Raw genomic sequence first — 23,984 nt, 5'->3', positions numbered from 1 at the left:
AGCTAAATAGATTGAGCTTCTTTAGTGTCTCACTGGTAAGGTAAAAAGAAAAGGAGTACTAGTGGCACCTTAGAGACTAACCAATTTATTTGAGCATAAGCTTTCGTGAGCTACAGCTCACTTCATCGGATGAAGTGAGCTGTAGCTCACGAAAGCTTATGCTCAAATAAATTAGTCTCTAAGGTTAGTCTCTAAGGTGCCACAAGTACTCCTTTTCTTTTTGCGGATACAGACTAACACGGCTGCTACTCCGAAAACTATCAATTTTGTATAAAAAGCTTGTAGTTTTCTCCGTAATTCTTGTATGTAATTTCCAGTACTCCCGTTATGAAATATTCCATTTGACCCAGTCAAAGGCCTTGAACTCAGGCTCTGCACTTCTGAAGATTGACCCTAAGGCTTTTGACTGGGTCAAATGGAATTTTTTATTTTTTAAAAAAAAGGTGCCTAAAAGCCAACTTTCCAACTCTCTGATACTGGGGCTGGCCAGGAGCTAAGTGCTGCTATGATGAGGGCCAGCGACCCAGGGAAGATCACCACGGTGCTTTGTGGTCTGTCCCTGTGATCTCCAGCTCTCATAATACCCCTCCTGCTACTTATGCTTGGGGAGATGCAATGAGTGGCTGTTGTCGAGCTCCTACCCTAGCTTTAAACTGAGGATTCCTCCGTACTGAGGGAGTCCTCAAATGCCCACAAGGACGGGCTTAAGGTCCTTTTGCTGTACAGCGCAAAGGGGTTTTCCAGGATTGAGGGTCTGGCTCCTATCTCTTTACATATAATGATACAACCTTTCAAAGCCTTTCCTGTGGGGTAAATTAATGTATTGCAATGGAACATAGTCACGTTGCGATGCAGCATCACAATGTGGTGATGTTACACTTACTGTGAAAACTGTTGTGGATCCCCTAACACCTGACCACACATTACAGGGGCAAAACTCTGAATCTAGGCACTGGGAATTTTGCTTGCATGGAGACTAAAGACTCATGCCATTAATGTCCTGTAGACTTAGCCTAAAAAAGAAGGAAGTTTCCCATGAGATGTGCATGATCCTATAGAAATCAGGACAGGTGGTGAATATAAAATCTCCTCTGCATTAGGGATTAGCCCCAATTTCAGGCACTGGTGTAGTTGCAAGCCCCTAGTGCATACAAGGAAAGCTGTGATTTGCACCCAAAATGGCCAGTAAGGGAAAGTGACGTCAGAAGGAACTGAAGTAACTCTTAACCCAACCATACAGATTACATGTAGAACATAGCTATCATCATCAAAGTTGTTAACCAGAAATGAAACTTTTGTGGTCTCGGAGGAAGAAAAGATTAATAGGTTGCAGTGTGACTTTTTTTTTTTTTTTTTTACTACCCATGTTTAGTCAGCAGATGCATCTGTAAAATTCAGAAAAGCTTGAGCTCTCTCCTCAGTTTTGATGGGGCTGAGATAGATGCTTTCCCTCTAGCAGAAAATGTAGGTCTTTTTTCCACCCCCAGGACAGCATTCAAGGCAACAGTGGAAGCCAGATAGCCACATATTTGTTAAAATTTCTGAAAGCCTCGGCCAGATAGCTATCTAGCTTTGGAGCTTTGCCTTTAACCCCTCTCTCCTCCACCACTCCACCCACCCACCTCCTTTAGATTTGTAGCTGCTTCTCATATATCTTGTTTTTACTCTTTGCGTTCTATGCTTTCCATATCTCATCCTTTAATAACCTAGGGGGTCAAAACCCTCACACACAGGTTAGGCAACATAAAGCAGCCATAAAGCTGTTCAAGTGGGGCAACTGGGGTTTCCCTTTGTTTACAGCAGCTTGCATGAAGGAGGCATAGCGAGTGCTACACCACCTGCTCCTGATCCCTCTGGCTTAGGGGGTGTATTGGGAGAAAGAGAGGGTCTGGCGCTGTATTTTGTGTTGGAATTACCTTAAAATATTGATTTATTTTAAGTATACTGGTCTATTATAGCTTGCAATATTAGGCAAAAGTTTGTTTAGTTTACCCAAATCTGTAATTTTCCTTATGTTTTGTTTTTATCTTTAATGGGGCACCATTTAACTATATTTTCCTGGTGAATTTATACTACATATACTAGAAACTTACCAGACTTGATTTTCTTAAAAAGGCTTTATTTTAGGAATCACGGGGTTAGATTTTTTGTTTTTTTCCATTGACAAAAAATAAACACTTTATTCAAATTACTTTTTTCACTTCCAAGTGTAACAGAATAGATTTTTCTTAAACCTCTTATGCAACTATGACTTTTTTAAGTGTCTCACATATTTGGTCTCTTATCTTTCTCACACCAGCTGCTATGCTAATTGGCTTCTCCCTAATTATTGTTTTGGCTTCTTCCCAAAGGATGCTCCCGCAGATATCCCCTTTATCATGTATTTCAAAATATAATAATAGGAATTTCCATAACACCAGAATTGATCAATAGTCCAGCCAGTTCCAGTATCTTCTCACTGGGAGAGGCCAATGGTAGATGTAACAGTGGAAAGGATAGAACTTTGCCAATAAAGAATGTACTTGCTCTTTACTATTCTATACGATTGGGCTAAATTTCTTCGTGAACACAGCTGGTCACTGCCAGAGGAAAAGACTTGATGTGAAGCAACCAAAAATGAAACGATCATAGACAGTGAGGATTTACCACAAACTACTACAGTGGTATTTAATAATTCATTATAGTCTGCTTTCTTTCCTTGGTGCTGATCCTTTACCCATTGAAGTCACTGACAAGGCTCCCATGGATTTCAAAGGTGCAGGATCAGGGCTTGAAGTAACCTAGTATCTTTTCTTATTTTTACTTTCAATTTCATTTTAAATGAGCTGCCAGCAATAAAACATAGAGGCCAAGATCAGTTCAGGCAGGGGGAGCCAATGGCAGAAAGTCTGCCTCCATGGGAAATGCACTAAATCAGTGTCAAGAAGGAGTGCAGACATGGGCAATGACAGTGAGTAGGGCATGGGAAAACTCTTCTCTGAAGAGAGATTGGGATTATTTGTCTCATAAAGACAACATATAAGAAGGGATATGATGTTTTATAAAAAAATGAATGGCATAGACGAGATAGATTAGAAATTCCTCTATGCCCTGCCTCAGGATATAAGAACAAGGAGCCATGGAATATAATTGTGTGGTGGCAAATTCAAATGTGATAAAAGGATATACTTTTCCACAAAACACAAATTACTGAAGCCAAGAGTTTAGTACGATTCAAAAAGGATTAGACATTTATATGGATAATAAGAATACCTAGTTAAAATAAATATTAATATGAATACCTAGTTAGAACAACAAATCTTAAAAATAAACAACAGTTTTGGGAGGGATATATAAACCCTGATGCTTCAGGCCCTAAACCACCATGTAGCTATTGGTGGGTGGGAAGAAACTTTCTTTTGGGGCAGGTCTTCCCATAATTCCCTACTGAAGGTTTTCTTGTACCTTCTCCTAAAGCATCTGATACCACCAACTGTCCGTTATGGGTTACTGGACCCTTGTTCTGATCCAGAATGGCAATTCAAATATTCGTCAGCCTAAGTCCCACTGAGCCAGGAGCCCTGCCTGTGCGGACTCACTGCAGGAAGCACATGGTGTGGAAGGGGATGCTGAATGCTCTGGAGACAGTCTGCTCAGAGAGGGGAGGCATGCTCCCCCAGAGTCCTGACTGGCTTCGTATGGAGTAGTTCCACAGCATCGCCGAGCTCTCCTACATGTTGCAGGACAGAAACTATAATGCTGGCAAGCTCTCCAGCAATAGAGCTCTGTAAGGGTAAACCTGGGGTCATAAGTGACCTTCAGTTTGCCAGGTTTTGGGGTTAACCAAAGACTGGAAAGGTTCATAAAAAGGAAATTTCATAAAAAGGTTTGATCTCATTAGATTTCTGTCCCAATTTCAGACCAAAGAGGCGTGGGTATATCTGCCTGTGCCTCAGATGCAAACTCTTACTTTTGATTTGGAGGTATATGATCTGTCAGAAAGTATTAACACGTTCTTAATGACAATACAAATCAGAGGGGACGACTGGGCAATGAGCAAGGGGGAAAGGGACCACTGTGTCAGTGTGAATACACAATAATTTCCTTCTCCCTGGAAAATCTGAGAATATAGCCTTTTAAATACAGCTGGGGAGATCTCTGTCTTAGAGGCAGGCAGAGTTACCTCACCACCTTCTGGTTGAAACTTGAAACCCATTTCTTTTACCCACAGTAGCAAACCAAAGACCAATACACATCACAAAAATGAGCAAAAGCCAGTCTGACTGGGACTACAGGTGGATAGAGAGGAAGACAAAGACCCTTTATTGTGGTTATTTCTTGGACACGCCAATATCACATCGAGGAGCATGTTATAAAGGTGTCCCTGGGGAAATATATTTTCAGTTACACTTGGCATTTCAATAACGCTTCTGAAGTTAGTTATTTCTTTGCAGATGGAATTTTCTATGCCATTTTCCCTAAATAGGTGCTTTATTAAACTGCCACAGGACTTGTGAAACTGCAAAAGTATCATTATTTAATCTATACCTTTGGCGCAACACATTTAGGGTGAAATTCACCTCTGTGCAGAGAACCAGTGCAAGACATGCACAGCTCTTAAGTTCTCAAAATAGAGCTGAATGAGACTTAAGTGCTACCCAGCTTTGTGCTGACCCTCTGTACTGGGGTGAATGTCACCTTTAAAGGACATTTTAATCTTGACACAACTTCCTCTTGCAAATGCCTTTTTAAAAGAAAAAAAATCATTTAGTGCAGTCAGCAACCTGCAAATGGAACAGGTAAGAAACATTTAACACGTTAATACTGTGAAATGTATTTAGGAAATAATTTAACTGCAACCGGTATTTCTGCAGCTATGACTGTTAGCAGTCATCTTGCTGAACATGATATCTATTCAATGTCCCTGCATAGTGTTCTTGGCCTCCCTGCTTAGGCTGCAAACAGGTGATGCTAACTGTGGACATTATGATATGGGCAGCATACTCAGAATTCACTAAAGAGCAAACAACCATCACCCACCTGGGCCGGAGGCAGAGCAGTGTCCTGGGGATGAAACCCTCTGTGTCCAATTAAAAACTGCCCAGGCTTTGCTCCTTTAAATTAATAATGCTTATATATAAGCAATTATCCATTAATACCAAGTATGACTACAAAGCTAAACACAGCAAAAATAAATAGCAATGATTGCTTCAAACTGTGATTCAGATATTAAATCACAGGCCCATTTCTAAATATAAGGCTTTGCTTGATAACTACAAATTGTATTTGTTTTGGTACCCTTGGTGGGTCTGTACCGTCCTGCCAACATTTCATCATTCAATAGTTCTTAGTATCATTCTGCATTACCACACTATAAATGCCTAGATAGAAAAGTAATATACCAATGATGTTCCATGGAAGAGAAGATCTATCCTCTGCGAAATATAAAATGTTAACACAGCACATGCTCAGTGGTCAATATTTCCAAATGTGAATCTGCTTCTGCATTCTTGAATAGTGAACCACAAAATCTAAAACCAGTTCCATGTTACTTTTTAATCATTTAAGAGAGATGAGCCCTTCATCAAACAGTGTGTACATTGAACTGTGTCACTGCTAATTTAGTCCAACGCCAGTTTTTTTCTGATTACACCAAAGCTCAGAGAAGGGAAATGTAAGAACAAAAGAGGGGGAGGGAACCCAGAACATCCTGTTGGAACAGTACTCACTGTTTTCTCAGGGAAAAACAAGTACACGCAATGTTTGGACAACAAAATGTGCTCTGTTGGTTGGTTGTTTTTTTAATCCTGTATCATAGTATACAACTGAATTATATTTCAAGTTCTGAAGAAGTGCAACAGGAAATAAAAATGGAGCACCTACAGAGTTAGCTATGTGACAGTGAAAAAGAAACACTAGAGAGCAAAAATACATGTGTTTTTATGTTAGTGAGGCTCTGGACTTTATTTACAAGTAAAGAACACTAGAATGTCTGTTTTAAATTAATCTTTGCCTGGCAATGTAAACCAGTGGGTAGAATGAAGATTGTAGTATTTCCAGGATTTAAATTTATGTTAGGGAACTCTGATCACTTCTAAATTCTCAGATCTGTTTACTATTTAAAGGTAATAAACATTGATATGCAAACTAGATACCATTAACTTGGGTTTGAATAGAGACTGGGAGTGGCTGGGCCATACAAACGGACTTTACTAAAATAAGACAGGAGATCTACATTATACACTTCACCTCTCTACAAAGGAAAAAGGACTGTAAGCTGTCTAAAATCCTACCTGTCACATGAGCCCACAACACTGGTACCCCTAACTCACCCAGCAATATCGTCAATCTATCCAGCTACACACTGAGCCCGGCAGAAGAGTCTGTCCTATCTCGGGGACTCTCTTTCTGCCCCGCCACCCCCCAAACATGACACAGTTCTGTGATGATCTGGAAGCCTACTTTCGCCATCTCCGACTCAAAGAATACTTTCAAGATAACAATGAACAGCACACTGATACACAGATACCCTCCAACCAACAGCACAAGAAGAAGAACTCCACATGGACTCCTCCTGAGGGTCGAAATGACAGTCTGGACCTATACATAGAATGCTTCCGCCAACGTGCACAGGCAGAAATTGTGGAAAAACAACATCGCTTGCCTCATAATCTAAGTCATGCAGAACGCAATGCCATCCACAGCCTCAGAAACAACCCTGACATTATAATCAAAGAGGCTGATAAAGGAGGTGCTGTTGTCATCATGAACAGGTCTGACTACCAAAAGGAGGCTGCCAGACAACTCTCCAATACCAAATTCTATAGGCCACTCTCCTCAGATCCCACTGAGGAATACACTAAGAAACTGTACCATCTACTCAGGACACTCCGTACACTAACACAGGAACAAATCAACATACCCTTAGAGCCCCGACCGGGGTTATTCTATCTACTACCCAAGATCCACAACCCCGGAAACCCTGGACGCCCCATCATCTCGGGCATTGGCACTCTCACTGAAGGACTGTCCAGATATGTGGACTCTCTACTCAGATCCTACGCCACCAGCACTCCCAGCTATCTCCGTGACACCACCGATTTCCTGAGAAAACTACAATGCATTGGTGATCTTCCAGAAAACACCATCCTAGCCACCATGGATGTAGAGGCTCTCTACACAAACATCCCACACACAGATGGAATACAAGCTGTCAGGAACAGTATCCCTGATGATGCCACAGCACAACTGGTTGCTAAGCTCTGTAACTTTATCCTCACACACAACTATTTCAAATTTGGTGACAATATATACCTCCAGACCAGTGGCACCACTATGGGCACCCGCATGGCCCCACAATATGCCAACATTTTTATGGCTGACCTGGAACAACGCTTCCTCGGCTCTTGTCCATTCACGCTCCTTCTCTACCTACATTACATTGAAGACATCTTCATCATCTGGACCCCTGGGAAGGAAACCCTGGAAGAATTCCATCACAATTTCAACAGCTTCCACCCCATCATCAACCTCAGCCTGGACCAATCTACACGGGAGGTCCACTTCCTAGACACCACCTTGCAAATAAGTGACGGTCACATTAACATCACCCTATACCGAAAACCCAATGACCGCTATGCCTACCATCATGCCTCCAGCTTCCACCCCGGACACACCACACGATCCACTGTCTACAGCCAAGCGCTGAGGTACAACCGCATTTGCTTCACCCCTTAGACAGAGACCAACACCTACAAGATCTTCACCAAGCATTCTCAAAACTACGATACCCACATGAGGAAATAAGGAAACAGATCAACAGAGCCAGACGTGTACCCAGAAGCCTCTTGCTGCAAGACAAGCCCAAGAAAGAAACCAACAGAACTCCACTGGCCATCACATACAGTCCTCAGCTAAAACCTCTCCAACACATCATCAGTGATCTACAACCGATCCTGGACAACAATCCCTCACTTTCACAGGCCTTGGGAGGCAGGCCAGTCCTCGCCCACAGATAACCCACCAACCTGAAGCATATTCTCACCAGCAACTCCACACTGCACCATAGTTACTCTAACTCAGGAACCAATCCATGCAACAAACCTTGATGCCAACTCTGCCCACATATCTACACCAGTGACACCATCACAGGACCTAACCAGATCAGCCACACCATCACCGGATCATTCACCTGCATGTCCACCAATGTAATATATGACAGGTTTCAGAGTAACAGTCGTGTTAGTCTGTATTCGCAAAAAGAAAAGGAGTACTTGTGGCACCTTAGAGACTAACCAATTTATTTGAGCATGAGCTTTCGTGAGCTACAGCTCACTTCATCGGATGCATACTGTGGAAACTGCAGAAGACATTATATGCACAGAGACCATGAAACAATACCTCCTCCCACCCCACTCTCCTGCTGGTAATAGCTTATCTAAAGTGATCATCAAGTTGGGCCATTTCCAGCACAAATCCAGGTTTTCTCACCCTCCGCCCCCCCACACACAAACTCACTCTCCTGCTGGTAATAGCCCATCCAAAGTGACCACTCTCTTCACAATGTGTATGATAATCAAGGTGGGCCATTTCCTGCACAAATTCGGGAGTGGCTAAGTCATTATGCAAGGTAGCCTATTTCCCCTTGTTTTTCCTACCCCCCCCCCCCCCCCGACGTTCTGGTTAAACTTGGATTTATGCTGGAAATGGCCCACCTTGATTGTCATGCACATTGTGGGGAGAGTGGTCAGTTTGGATGAGCTATTGCCAGCAGGAGAGTGAGTTTGTGTGTGTATGGGGGTGGGGAGGGTGAGAAAACCTGGATTTGTGCTGGAAATGGCCCATCTTGATTATCATGCACATTGTAGGGAGAGTGGTCACTTTGGATAAGCTATTACCAGCAGGAGAGTGAGTTTGTGTGTGTTTTTTTGTTTGTTTTTTTGTTTTGTTTGTTTTTGGAAAAAGGAGGGGGTGAGAAAACCTGTATTTGTGCTGGAAATGGCCCACCTTGATTTTCATGCACGTTGTAAGGAGAGTGGTCACTTTGGATAGGCTATTACCAGCAGGAGAGTGAGTTTGTGTTTGTGGTTTTTGGAGGGGGGCGAGGGGGTGAGAGAACCTGAATTTGTGCAGGAAATGGCCCACCTTGATTATCATACACATTGTGAAGAGAGTGGTCACTTTGGATGGGCTATTACCAGCAGGAGAGTGAGTTTGTGTGGGAGGGGGCGGAGGGTGAGAAAACCTGGATTTGTGCTGGAAATGGCCCAACTTGATGATCACTTTAGATAAGCTATTACCAGCAGGAGAGTGGGGTGGGAGGAGGTATTGTTTCATGGTCTCTGTGCATATAATGTCTTCTGCAGTTTCCACAGTATGCATCCGATGAAGTGAGCTGTAGCTCACAAAAGCTCATGCTCAAATAAATTGGTTAGTCTCTAAGGTGCCACAAGTACTCCTTTTCTTTCAATGTAATATATGCCATCATGTGCCAGCAATGCCCCTCTGCTATGTACATCGGCCAAACTGGACCGTCCCTACGTAAAAGGATAAATGGACACAAATCAGATATTAGGAATGGCAATATATAAAAACCTGTAGGAGAACACTTCAGCCTCGCTGGACATACAATAGCAGATTTAAAGGTTGCCATCCTGCAGCAAAAAAACTTCAGGACCAGACTTCAGAGAGAAACTGCTGAGCTTCAGTTCATTTGCAAATTTGACACCATCAGCTCAGGATTAAACAAAGCCTGTGAATGGCTAGCCAACTACAAAAGCAGTTTCTCCTCCCTTGGTGTTCTCACCTCAACTGCTAGAAGAGGGCCTCCTCCCTGATTGAACTAACCTCGTTATCCCTAGCCTGATTCTTGCTTGCATATTTATACTTGCCTCTGGAAATTTCCACTACATGTATCCGACAAAGCGGGTATTCACCCACAAAAGCTCATGCTCCAATATGTCTGTTAGTCTGTAAGGTGCCACAGGACTCTTTGCAGCTTTTACAGATCCAGACTAACACAGCTAACCCTCTAATGCTGTACTCATATTGAATCTATTTTCCCATGTTAAGTATCCTCACACCTTCTTGTCAATTGTCTAAATGGGCCATCTTGATTATCACTACAAAAGTTTTTTTCTTCTGCTGATAATAGCTCATCTTAATTAATTAGCCTCTTACAGTTTCTACGGCAACTTCCACCTTCTCTGTGTGTGTGTGTATATATATATATATCTTCTTACTATATGTTCCATTCTATGCATCCAATGAAGTGGGCTGTAGCCCACGAAAGCTTATACTCTAATAAATTTGTTAGTCTCTAAGGTGCCACAAGTACTCCTGTTCTTTTTATTGATTTTAATGGTGTTTTGTTTCTCTACGTTCATTTTTTGTTATCAACCCTATAAGATTTTCAGAAATAATCTGTTCTTCAATTTTCATTATTGCTAGCTGCGATGCAAGGAAAATATTCTTATATTGCTCAGACTTTGCAGAAAACAATTATTCAATTGTTTCCCAGAAAATCCCTTTGAAACAGACAATAGCAACCCCTTACTCAGTTCAAAATTGTATTTGCTTAGCCACTACATGCTTCTCAGTCATCTTCACATATTTTTCCAGCCAGCACTCTATCCCAAGAGTACTCTCTCTTAGCTCTCTCTCAGGGTCATGCTACAAGTGCTTTTCTGGATGTCCTTGGCTTTCTGCTCCAACTCTGGTGTTTCTGTCTGCTTCTCCCTCACACACATTCACAACTCCATTAAAACAATAGCCAGCCTCCAGCATTGTCATTCAGCTTCAATGAAACTCCTACCCTGCACAGAACTCAGCTCCTGAACAGCCTTACATATGGCCTGTGTTTTAGGTAATGGCTCCTATTGCTTCAGTTATTTTCCTCTAAAAGGAGCATAACTGCTTCTTACACTTATCCTGAATGAAGGACAGCTAGCATGCTCACTGCTTCAGCGAGGTTGCACCCCACCACCAGTATTATAAACTCCCAGCCCCCCCACAGCCCCGCCCATGTCCCTTGTCTCAGTGCAATCCAAAATGGTGATGCCATGGGCAGATAGGTCTGGAAGGGACCTCCTGTTTCATCGAGTCTAGTCCCCTGCTATCACAGGCAACCTGTCTGAATAATCCCATTCATAAATTTATCAAGCTCCATCTTAAAATTAGTTCAGTTGTATGCCCCCACTACACCTATCAGAAGGTTGTTGCAGAACCCCACTCCTCTGATCATTGGAAAGCTCCTAATTTCCAGCCTAAATTTATTCATGGCCAGTTTATACTCATTTGTTCTGGTTCCAGCATTGTCCTTTAGATTAAATAGCTCTTCTCCCTCCCTCATGTTTAACACCCTCCCCCCCTGCAGCAAATGTGTTTATAGAGAGCAATCATATCCCCTCTGAACCTTCATTTTGCTAAACTAAATAAGCCAAGATCTTTTAGTCTCTTCTGGTAAAATAAGATCTCCATTCCCCATATCATCCTGGATGATCTTCTCTGCACCTGTTCCAAATTAAATACATCTTTCTTGGACATGGGTGACTGGAATTGTACGCAGTGTTCTAGATGAGTTCTCACTAATGGCTTGTGCAATGGCATTAATATTTCGCTGTCTCTACTAGATATATCTAACTTGATAAGTCCTAGGTTCACATTTGTCTTTTTCACAGCCACATCCCATTGGTGGATTATAATCTTCCTATGATCAACTAATTCATTCAGGTTTTTCTCCTCCTCTGTTATTTCAAATTGATGGGCCCCATTTTAAAGCAGAAATACTTGTTATTAGTCCCTAGATACTTGTTATGCCCTATCTGACCCATCCCAAACAAGAAGAAAAAAATAATTTTTAAATGACAAATGAAACAAGCTTAACTATTGACATCATGCTTTTCTCACAGGACAAAACCCAGATGATACCTATGCGCACCTCCCACTGTTTTTTTCCTCCCCATATTTTATCTTTCAATTTCAAGCTTTCCTATAGAGACCAGAAACCTTCTATCATGGTATTTCTGTGAGGATGCTACATTCCAAGGTAGCTGCATTTGCCATGTGATTTTCCAGTCACACACTACTCTGATAGGAGTTCCCCTCTTTGGGAAGCTTTTAGCTGGTATGGAATCCATTGCTCCACATCCACAGTTCCAGCTAACCTAGTGAGGAGGGCTTTAAACTAGGTTCACCGGGGGAAGGTGACCAAAGCCCTGAGGTAAGTGGGGACATGGGATACCGGGAGGAGGCACGAGCAGGAGCGCGTGAGAGGGGAGGGCTCCTGCCTCATACTGAGAAAGAGGGGCGATCGCAGGTTACCTCAAGTGCCTATATACAAATGCATGAAGCCTGGGAAACAAGCAGGGAGAACTGGAAGTCCTGGCACAGTCAAGGAATTTTGATGTGATTGGAATAACAGAGACTTGGTGGGATAACTCACATGACTGGAGTACTGTCATGGATGGATATAAGCTGTTCAGGAAGGACAGGCAGGGCAGAAAAGGTGGGGGAGTAGCACTGTATGTAAGAGAGCAGTGTGACTGCTCAGAGCTCAAGTATGAAACTGCAGAAAAACCTGAGAGTCTCTGGATTAAGTTTAGAAGTGTGAGAAACAAGGGTGATGTCATGGTGGGAGTCTACTATAGACCACCAGACCGGGGGATGATGTGAACGAGGCTTTCTTCCGGCAACTCGCAGAAGTTACTAGATTGCAGGCCCTGGTTCTCATGGGAGACTTCAATCACCCTGATATCTGCTGGGAGAGCAATACAGCAGTGCACAGGCAATCCAGGAAGTTTTTGGAAAATGTGGGGGACAATTTCCTGGTGCAAGTGCTGGAGGAACCAACTAGGGGAAGAGCTCTTCTTGACCTGCTGCTCACAAACCGGGAAGAATTAGTAGGGGAAGCAAAAGTGGATGGGAACCTGGGAGGCAGTGACCATGAAATGGTCGAGTTCAGGATCCTAACACAAGGAAGAAAGGTGAGCAGCAGAATACAGACCCTGGACTTCAGAAAAGCAGACTTTGGCTCCCTCGGGGAACTGATGGGCAAGATCCCCTGGGAGAATAACATGTGGGGGAAAGGAGTCCAGGAGAGCTGGCTGTATTTTAAAGAATCCTTATTGAGGTTACAGGGACAAACCATCCCGATGTGTAGAAAGAATAGTAAATATGGCAGGCGACCAGCTTGGCTTCACAGTGAAATCCTTGCTGCTCTTAAATACATAAAAGAAGCTTACAAGAAGTGGAAGATTGGACAAATGACCAGGGATGAGTATAAAAATATTGCTCGGGCTTGCAGGAGTGAAATCAGGAAGGCCAAATCACAGCTGGAGTTGCAGCTAGCAAGAGATGTTAAGAGTAACAAGAAGGGTTTCTTCAGGTATGTTAGCAACAAAAAGAAAGTCAAGGAAAGTGTGGGCCCCTTACTGAATGAGGGAGACAACCTAGTGACAGAGGATGTGGAAAAAGCTAATGTACTCAATGCTTTTTTTGCCTCTGTCTTCACGAACAAGGTCAGCTCCCAGACTGCTGCACTGGGCAGCACAGCATGGGGAGAAGGTGACCAGCCCTCTGTGGAGAAAGAAGTGGTTCGGGACTATTTAGAAAAGCTGGACGTGCACAAGTCCATGGGGCCGGATGCGCTGCATCTGAGAGTGCTAAAGGAGTTGGCGGATGTGATTGCAGAGCCATTGGCCATTATCCTTGAAAACTCATGGCGATCGGGGGAGGTCCCGGACGACTGGAAAAAGGCGAATGTAGTGCCCATCTTTAAAAAAGGGAAGAAGGAGGATTCTGGGAACTACAGGCCAGTCAGCCTCACCTCAGTCCCTGGAAAAATCATGGAGCGGGTCCTCAAGGAATCAATTCTGAAGAACTTAGAGGAGAGGAAAGTGATCAGGAACAGTCAGCATGGATTCACCAAGGGCAAGTCATGCCTGACTAATCTAATTGCCTTCTATGACGAGCTAACTGGCTCTGTGGATAAAGGGAAAGCGGTGGACGTGTTGTTCCTTGACTTTAGCAAAGCTTTTGACACGGTCTCCCACAGTATTCTTGCCAGCAAGTTAAAGAAGTATGGGCTGGATGAATGGACTATAAGGTGGATAGAAAGCTGGCGAGATTGTCAGGCTCAACGGGTAGTGATCAATGGCTCCATGTCTAGTTGGCAGGCGGTATCAAGTGGAGTGCCCCAAAGGTCGGTCCTGGGGCCGGTTTTGTTCAATATCTTCATTAATGATCTGGAGGATGGTGTGGATTGCACCCTCAGCAAGTTTGCAGATGACACTAAACTGGGAGGAATGGTCGATACGCTGGAGGGTAGGAATAGGATACAGAGGGACCTAGACAAATTAGAGGATTGGGCCAAAAGAAATCTGATGAGGTTCAACAAGGACAAGTGCAGAGTCCTGCACTTAGGACGGAAGAATCCCATGCACCGCTACAGATTAGGGACCGAATGGCTCGGCAGCAGGTCTGCAGAAAAGGACCTAGGGGTTACAGTGGACGAGAAGTTGGATATGAGTCAACAGTGTGCCCTTGTTGCCAAGAAGGCTAATGGCATTTTGGGATGTATAAGTAGGGGCATTGCCAGCAGATTGAGGGACGTGATCGTTCCCCTCTATTCGACATTGGTGAGGCCTCATCTGGAGTACTGTGTCCAGTTTTGGGCCCCACACTACAAGAAGGATGTGGAAAAATTGGAAAGAGTCCAGCAGAGGGCAACAAAAATGATTAGGGGACTGGAACACATGACTTCTGAGGAGAGGCTGAGGGAACTGGGATTGTTTAGTCTGCAAAAGAGAAGAATGAGGGGGGATTTGATAGCTGCTTTCAACTACCTGAAAGGGGGTTCCAAAGAGGATGGCTCTAGACTGTTCTCAGTGGTAGCAGATGACAGAACGAGGAGTAATGGTCTCAAGTTGCAGTGGGGGAGGTTTAGGTTGGATATTAGGAAAAACTTTTTCACTAGGAGGGTGGTGAAACACTGGAATGTGTTACCTAGGGAGGTGGTGGAATCTCCTTCCTTTGAAGTTTTTAAGGTCAGGCTTGACAAAGCCCTGGCTGGGATGGTTTAGTTGGGGATTGGTCCTGCTTTGAGCAGGGGGTTGGACTAGATGACCTCCTGAGGTCCCTGCCAACCCTGATATTCTATGATTCTATGTACCAGGAACACTTGCACTTCTGCAAATTATAGGAAGAGACTGGGAGAGCCATCTCTTTCTGGGCCCACTCGTTCCTTTGAATAACCAATTCCCTGCTCTCCTGCTTAGGACAATATTACCTTTTAGCCTCCTGAGACATTTCACTCCATATTCTTTATGAAAATATGCTTATGATATGTATATGACATAACTGAGATGTACTTTATGCAAGATGGCTCATGTGAGATATCATTGGAAAGGTTATGATTTACTGAATGTGATTATCTAACTTGTATGCCTGTATCATTTCTGTATCTGAAGTTAGGAATATCAACTATGTATCTGTATTTGAACTATACTACTTTGGGTGACGCCCACTTCTTTCAGGTGATGTGATCATTTATCTCCAGAGAACTTAGACATTTGCTATAATGAGCCATCAACAGCTCAAGTCCTTTCTGTTCTTGTGTCAGTACTGCCCCAAAATCATAAGTACGACTATCTACATCCAATATCAAAAGAGGTTTTTAAACGTGGGTAGGCTGAGACAAGAGTCTTCTTCAACTCTGAAAATGCTAAATCATGTTCTGCTAACACATTGAAATGGTTTCCCTCTTTCACCCAACCTATGTAATGGTCCTGCAATATTGCAAAACCTACAAATAAACTTTCTATAACAGCAGCAGCATCCTATACAAGTCTGCACATCTGTGAGTGTCTGGGGAGTTGGCCAATTCTTCACAGCCTCAATTTTTCTTTTTGTCAGGGGAAATTGCCCCTCACTTATGTGCCCCCAAGGTAGATTACCTGTTTTGGAAACAACTCCCATTTCTTTAGCATTGGTTTCAGGTTGGCTGTATTAAGCTTATCACAGCTCATTTGTAAATATGTCAGTTCCTGTTCACAGGTTTTACCATGGACCAAAATATCATCTAGGTATAACAGGCTGAAAGTGGCATGTTTTATTAATTCTCCTCGTTAGCTTCTCAACTGTGGCTGATGCATTATGCAGGCTGAAAGTCATCACTTTAAATTGCCACAGGCCGTGTCCTGCTGGGAAAGCAGTCTTTTCCCCATCCTTTGGATCCACTTCCACTTGCCAATACCTACTTTTAAGACCCAATGTGGAAAACCAGATTGAACCAGTTACAACATCCATCGTATCATCTATTCATGGTAATGGATATGAATCCTTTAATGTGACTTCATTTACTTTTCTATAGTCCACACAGAATCTTGTGCTACCATCTTTTTTCTTAACCAGAACTATGGGTAAGACTGGAGTGCTGGCTGAAGGCTCTATTATGCCTTCCTTATGCATTTCCTCAGTGGCCTATAAAGCTTCTTCCCTCTTTGCTACTGATAAACAGTGAGGTGGCTGTTTAATGGGTCAGTTTAGCCAGGTATTAATCTTGTGCTGGACCAGGGCAGTACAACAACTCTGATTCCTAATCAGAAAGTCTCTTAGCCCAGTCTGTTGCTCCTCATTTGAGTGTACAGCACTGCACTGGAACAAGTCCAGTCAAGACTCTTGGGAGCTCACCTGCTCTCCTTTCCTGCTTTTAGTTTTCTTCTATTCCAGCATTTACTAGATCTGCCAGTTCACATTTTGCTGCTATGGTTCCCTTCTTTACTATTTGATGCTTGTCAGAAATATTCAGCAAATGAACATGGATCACTCCAAAAGGAAGTATTTCTTCACACAACACACAGTCAACCTGTGGAACTCTTTGCTAGGGGATGTTGTGAAGGCCAAGACTACAACAGGGTTAAAAAAAGAACTAGATAAATTCATGGAGGATAGGTCCATCAATGGCTATTAGCCAGGATAGGCAGGGATGGTATCCCTAGCCTCCGTTTGGCAGAAGCTGGGAATGGGAGACAGGGGATGAATCACTTGATGGTTACCTGTTCTGTTCATTCCCTCTGGGGCACCTGGCATTGTCCACTGCCGGAAGACAGGATACTGAGTAGATGGACCATTGGTCTGACCCAGTACGGCCATTCTTATGTTCTTATGTTCTTGCTGCAAATTGCTACAAACTCTCAGTGTTTCTCCTTGGAAACTGGATCCCACTCCTGAAATCAGTGTCGTCCTTTAGATCCAAAGAGCTAGCCAATATTTGAGGTCCTGCTGGTTGTTTCCATTCGGAGGAGATATTGATAATGGAGTCAGCTATTTCTTTGATGCAATCCTGCTTATTTACAAAAACTGTATAAAGTCCGGTTTACTGAACACAGTAGAAATAAAACAACAGAAAGCAGTTTTTTTGTTGGATAGTCCAAGCCTCTTTTTTCAGCATTCTACCCCAAAAGTTCTCTGTTTTAACTTTCTCTCAGTGTTATGCTACAAATGTTTCTTTAGCTGTCCTTGGCTTTTTGCTGCATTCTTTGTCTGTTTTTGTGGTGTTTCTGGCTGCTTCTCTCACATACATTCACAGAACCATAAAAATGTTATCTGTGCGTTTGCATTCAGCCCTCTGGTCACATAGCTCAGCTTCTGACCAGCCTTGTATGTGTCCTGTATTTTGGGTGGTGGCTACTATTGTTTTCAGCTATATTACTCTAAAAGGAGCTTAATTGCTTCTTGCATTTATCCTGAATGAAGTGTGGCTGTTACACCCACTAGCTTCAATGGAGTTTCATCCACCCCCGCATAACACTATATTTCTCCTAGAGCACTCCACAGGGTTTGCTATAAATGGGCAAGAACTGGTTGAAAAAATGGCAAATCTATTTGGCGAAAATTGTAAAGATTGATAATTTCCCCCAGTTTTATTTTTGGCCATTGATTTCCACCTTGGAGGAATACAAATAATCCAAGGAAGGTTACTAGACTAGTCTTCAAATGCTGATGAAAATGTGTGCAATGACTTGTTTGTAACAGTAGCTACTGGAGTGAGTGAACACTAACCCCTTTCCATGTGTCCGGGCAGTAACTTTTTGTAATCACCATGTCTGGTGAAAAGAAAAGGAGTACTTGTGGCACCTTAGAGACTAACCAATTTATTTGAGCATAAGCTTTCGTGAGCTACAGCTCACTGACTGGAACCAGGGAATAAAATTCAGTCTCTTATCAGCATACCTGTGTCACCCCTGTACTACACTGTTCTTATTAAAATAATTATCAAGTGTGTGGATATACCTTGTGCTGTGCTTGGTTCTTCTCACAACAATGAGGTAACCAAATATTATTACAAGAAACTGTACTGTGATCTCTTTGACATTCCCAGTTTGACTGGCTGGCTATTCCTATACTCTTGTTTATAGTGTTAGCCACCTTTGAGGAAAAGGTGAATTCCTACACTATCAAAGTGGTGCACACAGCTGTAATAGGATCACTGGCATTTTTAGGAGTCAGCCTGCTACTGAATATTAGGGACACAAACAGCGAGTGTGTGGGGAGATAAAATTATCCCCTCATTCCACTTGTCTTTTTTCCTCTTTTTTAAACTAGTAGTGGTGTCATGTATGTCTCTGGTACAGCTACAAATAGCTACCCAATTCAAGAACTAGCTAACACCCCTGCACATACAACTTTCCAAATTAAGGGGCATTCAACAGCATATAGAACATTTGAAAACTGAATTATTCTGATATTCCAGAGACTATGTTGCTTTTGCATTTTCATAACCAGGATTGTAGAGAGAGCAGCAAGTGTGTTGGTAGGAGTTCACTGTCATGATGATGATGGTAACAAAACTGGCACAAATGTGGCCATGCAAAGTATTGTTCAGCTATGTTTGACTACACTGGGAGTGGGTATTAATAAAATTGAAAAGCTTTTCTCCAAAGCAATGTATTGATGGATGATTAAAGATTTTGATTATAGTAATTTCTACTCCAATTTTTTCTCTTTCTTTACCGTTATTTGTTGAGTCCTATCAATGTGATTAGCACGGTATCAAACCTGATCCCTACTTCAAGAACCTTACAAGTGAAATATGAGGGTTTGGTGTAATTCTAAATAGATTACAGGGCGCTCCTTAAATCAAGGCACTGAAGCACAATGCATGGTATATCCACTGAGAGTTTTATTGATTCTGTCTGCCCTGCTATGCTATTTAGAAAGCACTGGCTAAACTCCAGTGCTTAACTTGTGCCAGGGCTTGCCAGGGCTGAGCCCGAGCACCTCTAGGCTTGGCAGTTCATAGTCCAGCACCTCTGGGCTTGCTGCATCAGTAAAAAAATTGCTTGAGCCCTGGCACCTCTTTCATTACAAATTAAGCACTGTGAAACTCCTCAGATCCTGCCCCAGCACTATACTGGGCTCACTATAAAATCCAGGACAGATTCTCTGAAAGCAACCTGTTCTTTGAGAATCTGGCTTTGCATGTTCAGCAATATCTCACATCCTGACTTGGAGCCAAATTCAGGCCCTAAACATTTTTACTGGGTAGCATGGACACAGGACCCTGCAAGAGTAGTGAGAATGTGGGCCTATGTTCAGACAAGCACAGCCACATACTCTGCCCCTTTGTAGATTAGTCCTGCAATGCAAAGGAGTAATCTGTATGAGATGCTGGGAGATCAGTTTAGTATGTCTTTAAATATGTAGCCGGTGATGCTTGACTCAGGCCCCATCCTGGAATGCCTTTCATGGTTTATGCCTCTGTTCTACAAATTTTGTGGAGTCGGGCCTTTGCAGCAGGTGTCTATGTGCAACCAGAGGCCTAAATTTTGGCCTTGGATACTAAAGCCTACATATTAAGACAGATATAATAGCCAGGACATTGGGTTTTGAAAAATGCCATGGGATCTTTAACTTCTAACAGAAACGAGCAGACAAGACCTCAGATGAATGTGTCATTCAAAGACTGAGGTAGAAAGTAATCAGGTCCCTGAATAGTGTGAAACAGGAAATTGTAATAGTGGGGATGGGATATGACTGCAGCACAAGTAAGGATTTCAGCAGAAAAAGGGTCAAGAACAACTCTGGCAGTGTTCCAGAAATGATATGCAGACTTACACAGATGATGATATGGGAGGAAAAAATAAGGTTAAGTTCAAGGATGACTTCAAGATTTCTGCTCTTTGGAACAAAGTGAAGGTTTACATGAGGAGAGTGATAGCAAAGTCTGCAATGAGACTAAGAGCTTGTCTACTCTACCCACCCAGATCGGAGGGCAGTGATCGATCCAGCAGGGGTCGATTTATCGCCTCTATACTAGACGCGATAAATCAACCACTGAGCACTCTCCCGTTGACTCCGGTACTCCACCAGAACGAGAAGAGCAAGCGGAATCGATGGGAGAGCGTCAGCTGTCGACTTACTGCAGTGGAGACACCATGGTAAGTAGATCTAAGTACGTCGACTTCAGCTATGCTATTCACATAGCTGAAGTTGCCTAACTTAGATTGACCCGATGTGATAGTGTAGACAAGCCCTAAGAGAACTTTCTACCCAGAAGGTGTTTGATGCATTCAGTAGTAGGAAGATCTGGGATAGCCAGGATCTGGCAGAATCAAAAGATACAAATATATTGGAGACAGAAGTATCCTAGAGTGAGTCCGGGCAGATGTAAAAATGTGTGTCATTCCGTTTACTTCAGTGAATCATTAATTTGGTATATTATATCTAATGATTAAAGCAGAGACTGGGCATCAGGTCTGGATTCTTTTCCAAACCTGCCACCCACTGATTATGTGATCTTGGGCAAATCACAATATCATTGTGCCTCATTCTATCCCTCTGTGAAAAGTAGCACCTCTACCTCCACAGTCTTAATTAAATTAGTACTGCGGAATCAAATCTGACATTCTTGGACAAAATATGTTGTATGAGTGCTCTTACTAACAGATACAGCATTCAAGAATGACACTACTATAGCTTTATATATTGCAGTCATTCAAACTTAGCTGGCATCCATTATGAATGTTTGGAAACCTGGTCACGGTATGACTTTACACTCTCAGACTGTAACCATTGTGTTACAAAAGCTGCGTCCTCTGAAATGTACTAAATATTAGTACATCAGAGGAGTATTTTTAGGTCAATGTTTTCTAGCATCCAATATAACTCTGGCCCCGCTCAGTTAGATGAAATTGCTGTCTGATGTAAAATGCTTCTAATCTCAATATAGGTTTCAGAGTAACAGCCGTGTTAGTCTGTATTCACAAAAAGAAAAGGAGTACTTGTGGCACCTTAGAGACTAACCAATTTATTTGAGCATAAGCTTTCAATCTCAATATAGGAATTTCTGTGGCTTTCTACATGTAGGTCAGTGCCACTAACTGTGAGCTCAGTCATGCTATTATCTTAGGGACAGTGCTCTGACCTTTCGTCTCTATCTGCTGCTCTTTCCTTCCATACACCCAGTCGTCTCCCCCACATGCTATTCTCTCTCCCCAAACTCTGTTCCTCCTCACTCCACTCACACACACTATCCAGTCAATGTGTAAGGAAAATATTGCAATCCTAAATTTGCACAAGATTATTATACCTTAAACAGTGAGGGAAGAGAGATATTTGTGAAAGTTACAAAATAACCTTGACAGCATTCTGTTAACACAATTTTTTGAACAAAGGAAGCCAGTACTTTCTTTGCAACAGAAAGATATATATGTATTTAACTGTGACTGTTTTTTAAGCAGAGACATTAATGAAATGCTTCACCCCACAGAGCTCAGCTCAGTTTTTGTCTATCACTGATTTAATGGCAATGGCCATCATCCAGTTTAAATACACTTTGATTAGTAGCTGAAAGGGTGTTTGTATAGATGATTAGTAATCAGATATCAGAAGGAAAAGATTTGTTTTGCAATCCAGAGGGACGCAATGTTTTATTTTGCAAAATTACCTTCCTCAAAAATGCCACATTCAAAACAATTCTATGGGGAACTGCAAAGGAGGAGCTGTTTTGATCTTGCCTTATCATCTAGAGTAATCAACATTTCCCATTTGTAGAAGAGTGATGGGCAAAAAAATTTAACAGCTGCTTGAGGTTTTATCACTCTGGGGAAGGAAATTCACACATTTCCCCAGGAAAAGCTTAGGTAGAGGTATCTTTCGTGGAAACATCATTTAGGCAGATTGGTTTAAAGAGGTCCATTATTTATACAAATTCAATACTCAACAGCTGTCTAATGTTGGTTAAATCAAAAGCCAAAATCTGTGTTTAACTCATAATTGGTTTATTTCCATAATATTGACATTATAGGGAAAAAGTGCATTTAAAACACAAGCCACTTTAATAGTGCTTGGACTGGATGCCAACTTTAACAATGCTATAAACTACAAAGATATGACAGGTTTCAGAGTAGCAGCCATGTTAGTCTGTATTCGCAAAAAGAAAAGGAGGACTTGTGGCACCTTAGAGACTAACCAATTTATTTGATCAAATAAATTGGTTAGTCGCTAAGGTGCCACAAGTCCTCCTTTTCTTTTTACAAAGATATGAAAGGGAATTTATATTAAAAAGGATAGAACTACCACTGCTATGTGTAATAGGATTAGTATAAGCTAATTACTCTTTCTGCATTAAATAATACTTCCTACCTAAGTTTCCATCTCAGGCATTTCATTACAATGTCTAAGTGTGGTATTTAAAACACCTGAAACTTGTCAGGTCAAAATCCCTGCTGTGTTAAATTTAAAATAACCTGTGTAATACTTCTATGTAGCCTCACTTTACCTGTAAATTTAGTTTAATAATACAACACTATTTTTAAGATGCTGTAACAATACTTGGAAAGAAAGAAAAAAGTATCCTACCGTACCAATTTGTATTTCTTATCCATGAGTTAATAGGAGTTTGGATCACTTTTCTTACAGTCACTGCAATAGCTCTTCCCTTGGAGTCACAGTGAGAGTGAAGAGTGAATTGTGAGAGGTGCAGTGATCCTGGCTTGTTTTGTTTGTCCACTGTATCGTTTTGCTTTTGAGATTGATCCAATGCAGATGAAGTCAGGGTGCCAGCTGTCCTTGGAGGACAATGGCTCAATTGGAAGATGCCTTTGGAACAAAGGAGCTGCTTCCAGGATTGATTTTACATGCACACGTGACCTTTGCCTCAAATGACTCTATGGAAAGTGTCATCACACTGAAGATCTGCTTTTAAATGAATCACTCTGATGCCCATGGGTAAGGCCTTTTAACCACATACACATTCAAGAGAGATCACTCTGTGTAGAGACAGCAATGTGATGCAAAGTTCTTTTTAATCATTTCACAGAATTAATTAATGGGTCTAATTATTTTAAGTCACTTTCAAGATCCTTGGCTAAATTCTCCAAACTTGGGTGCTTAAAGTCAGGCACCTAAATCCATATTTAGGTACCTAAATAAAGGTGCCCTGATTTTCAGAAACTCTGAACACTCTCAGTTCCTATTTGTGTCAATAGGAACAGCAAATTTGCCACCTTTACTCAGGTGCATAAACATAGATTTAGGTGCCCAACTGTAAGCATCCAGATTTAAAAATTATGGCCCTTGGGGTTTTTTTTAATGACTTTATTGTACAGAATTTTATATTAATTCCTGCACTGCAAATGCATTTTTAAACAGATTCATTGTATGCAGGCATTCATTTAACTAGATTTCATAATATGAAGATTAATCAGGAAATGGACAAATCAGGAAATGGACAATAAGCATTGTCAATAAAAATGCACAATCTTCCAACTTTGAGAAGATATTGATATTTTGATAGCCACATTTTTCCTATTTATGGAATATCTGTGGGAAAATGGTTTGTGAGCATATAATTAAAGATTGTGTTATAATGCATATGCACAATGAGGGGGTCAAATTAAAGTTGCATGGGCAATCTTAATTCTGGCATTTCCAAACTTCTGAGGGCTTGACTTTGCAACTTCAATAATGTTCTTTTAACATAGTTTTTGTGGGCATAATATAGA

General features: G+C 42.0%; 1 protein-coding gene across 1 annotated transcript in view; it reads right to left on the bottom strand.

Moving 5' to 3' along the window:
• ENPP2 (ectonucleotide pyrophosphatase/phosphodiesterase 2) overlaps positions 1 to 22,964 on the bottom strand; it is a 106,877-nt gene extending 83,913 nt beyond the window's left edge. Inside the window, exon 1 of the mRNA XM_074943911.1 lies at positions 22,845 to 22,964. Within this exon, the coding sequence (XP_074800012.1) occupies positions 22,845 to 22,865 (21 nt within the window). The 5' untranslated portion in view covers positions 22,866 to 22,964. The remainder of the gene's footprint in view (positions 1 to 22,844) is intronic.
• Positions 22,965 to 23,984: the final 1,020 nt, after the last annotated feature.

Source organism: Natator depressus, chromosome 2 (assembly GCF_965152275.1).
Source record: "Natator depressus isolate rNatDep1 chromosome 2, rNatDep2.hap1, whole genome shotgun sequence".
Taxonomy (NCBI): Eukaryota; Metazoa; Chordata; order Testudines; family Cheloniidae; genus Natator; species Natator depressus.
The sequence above is the reverse complement of the archived record's forward strand: the minus strand, read 5'-3'. Positions and strand labels throughout refer to the sequence as shown.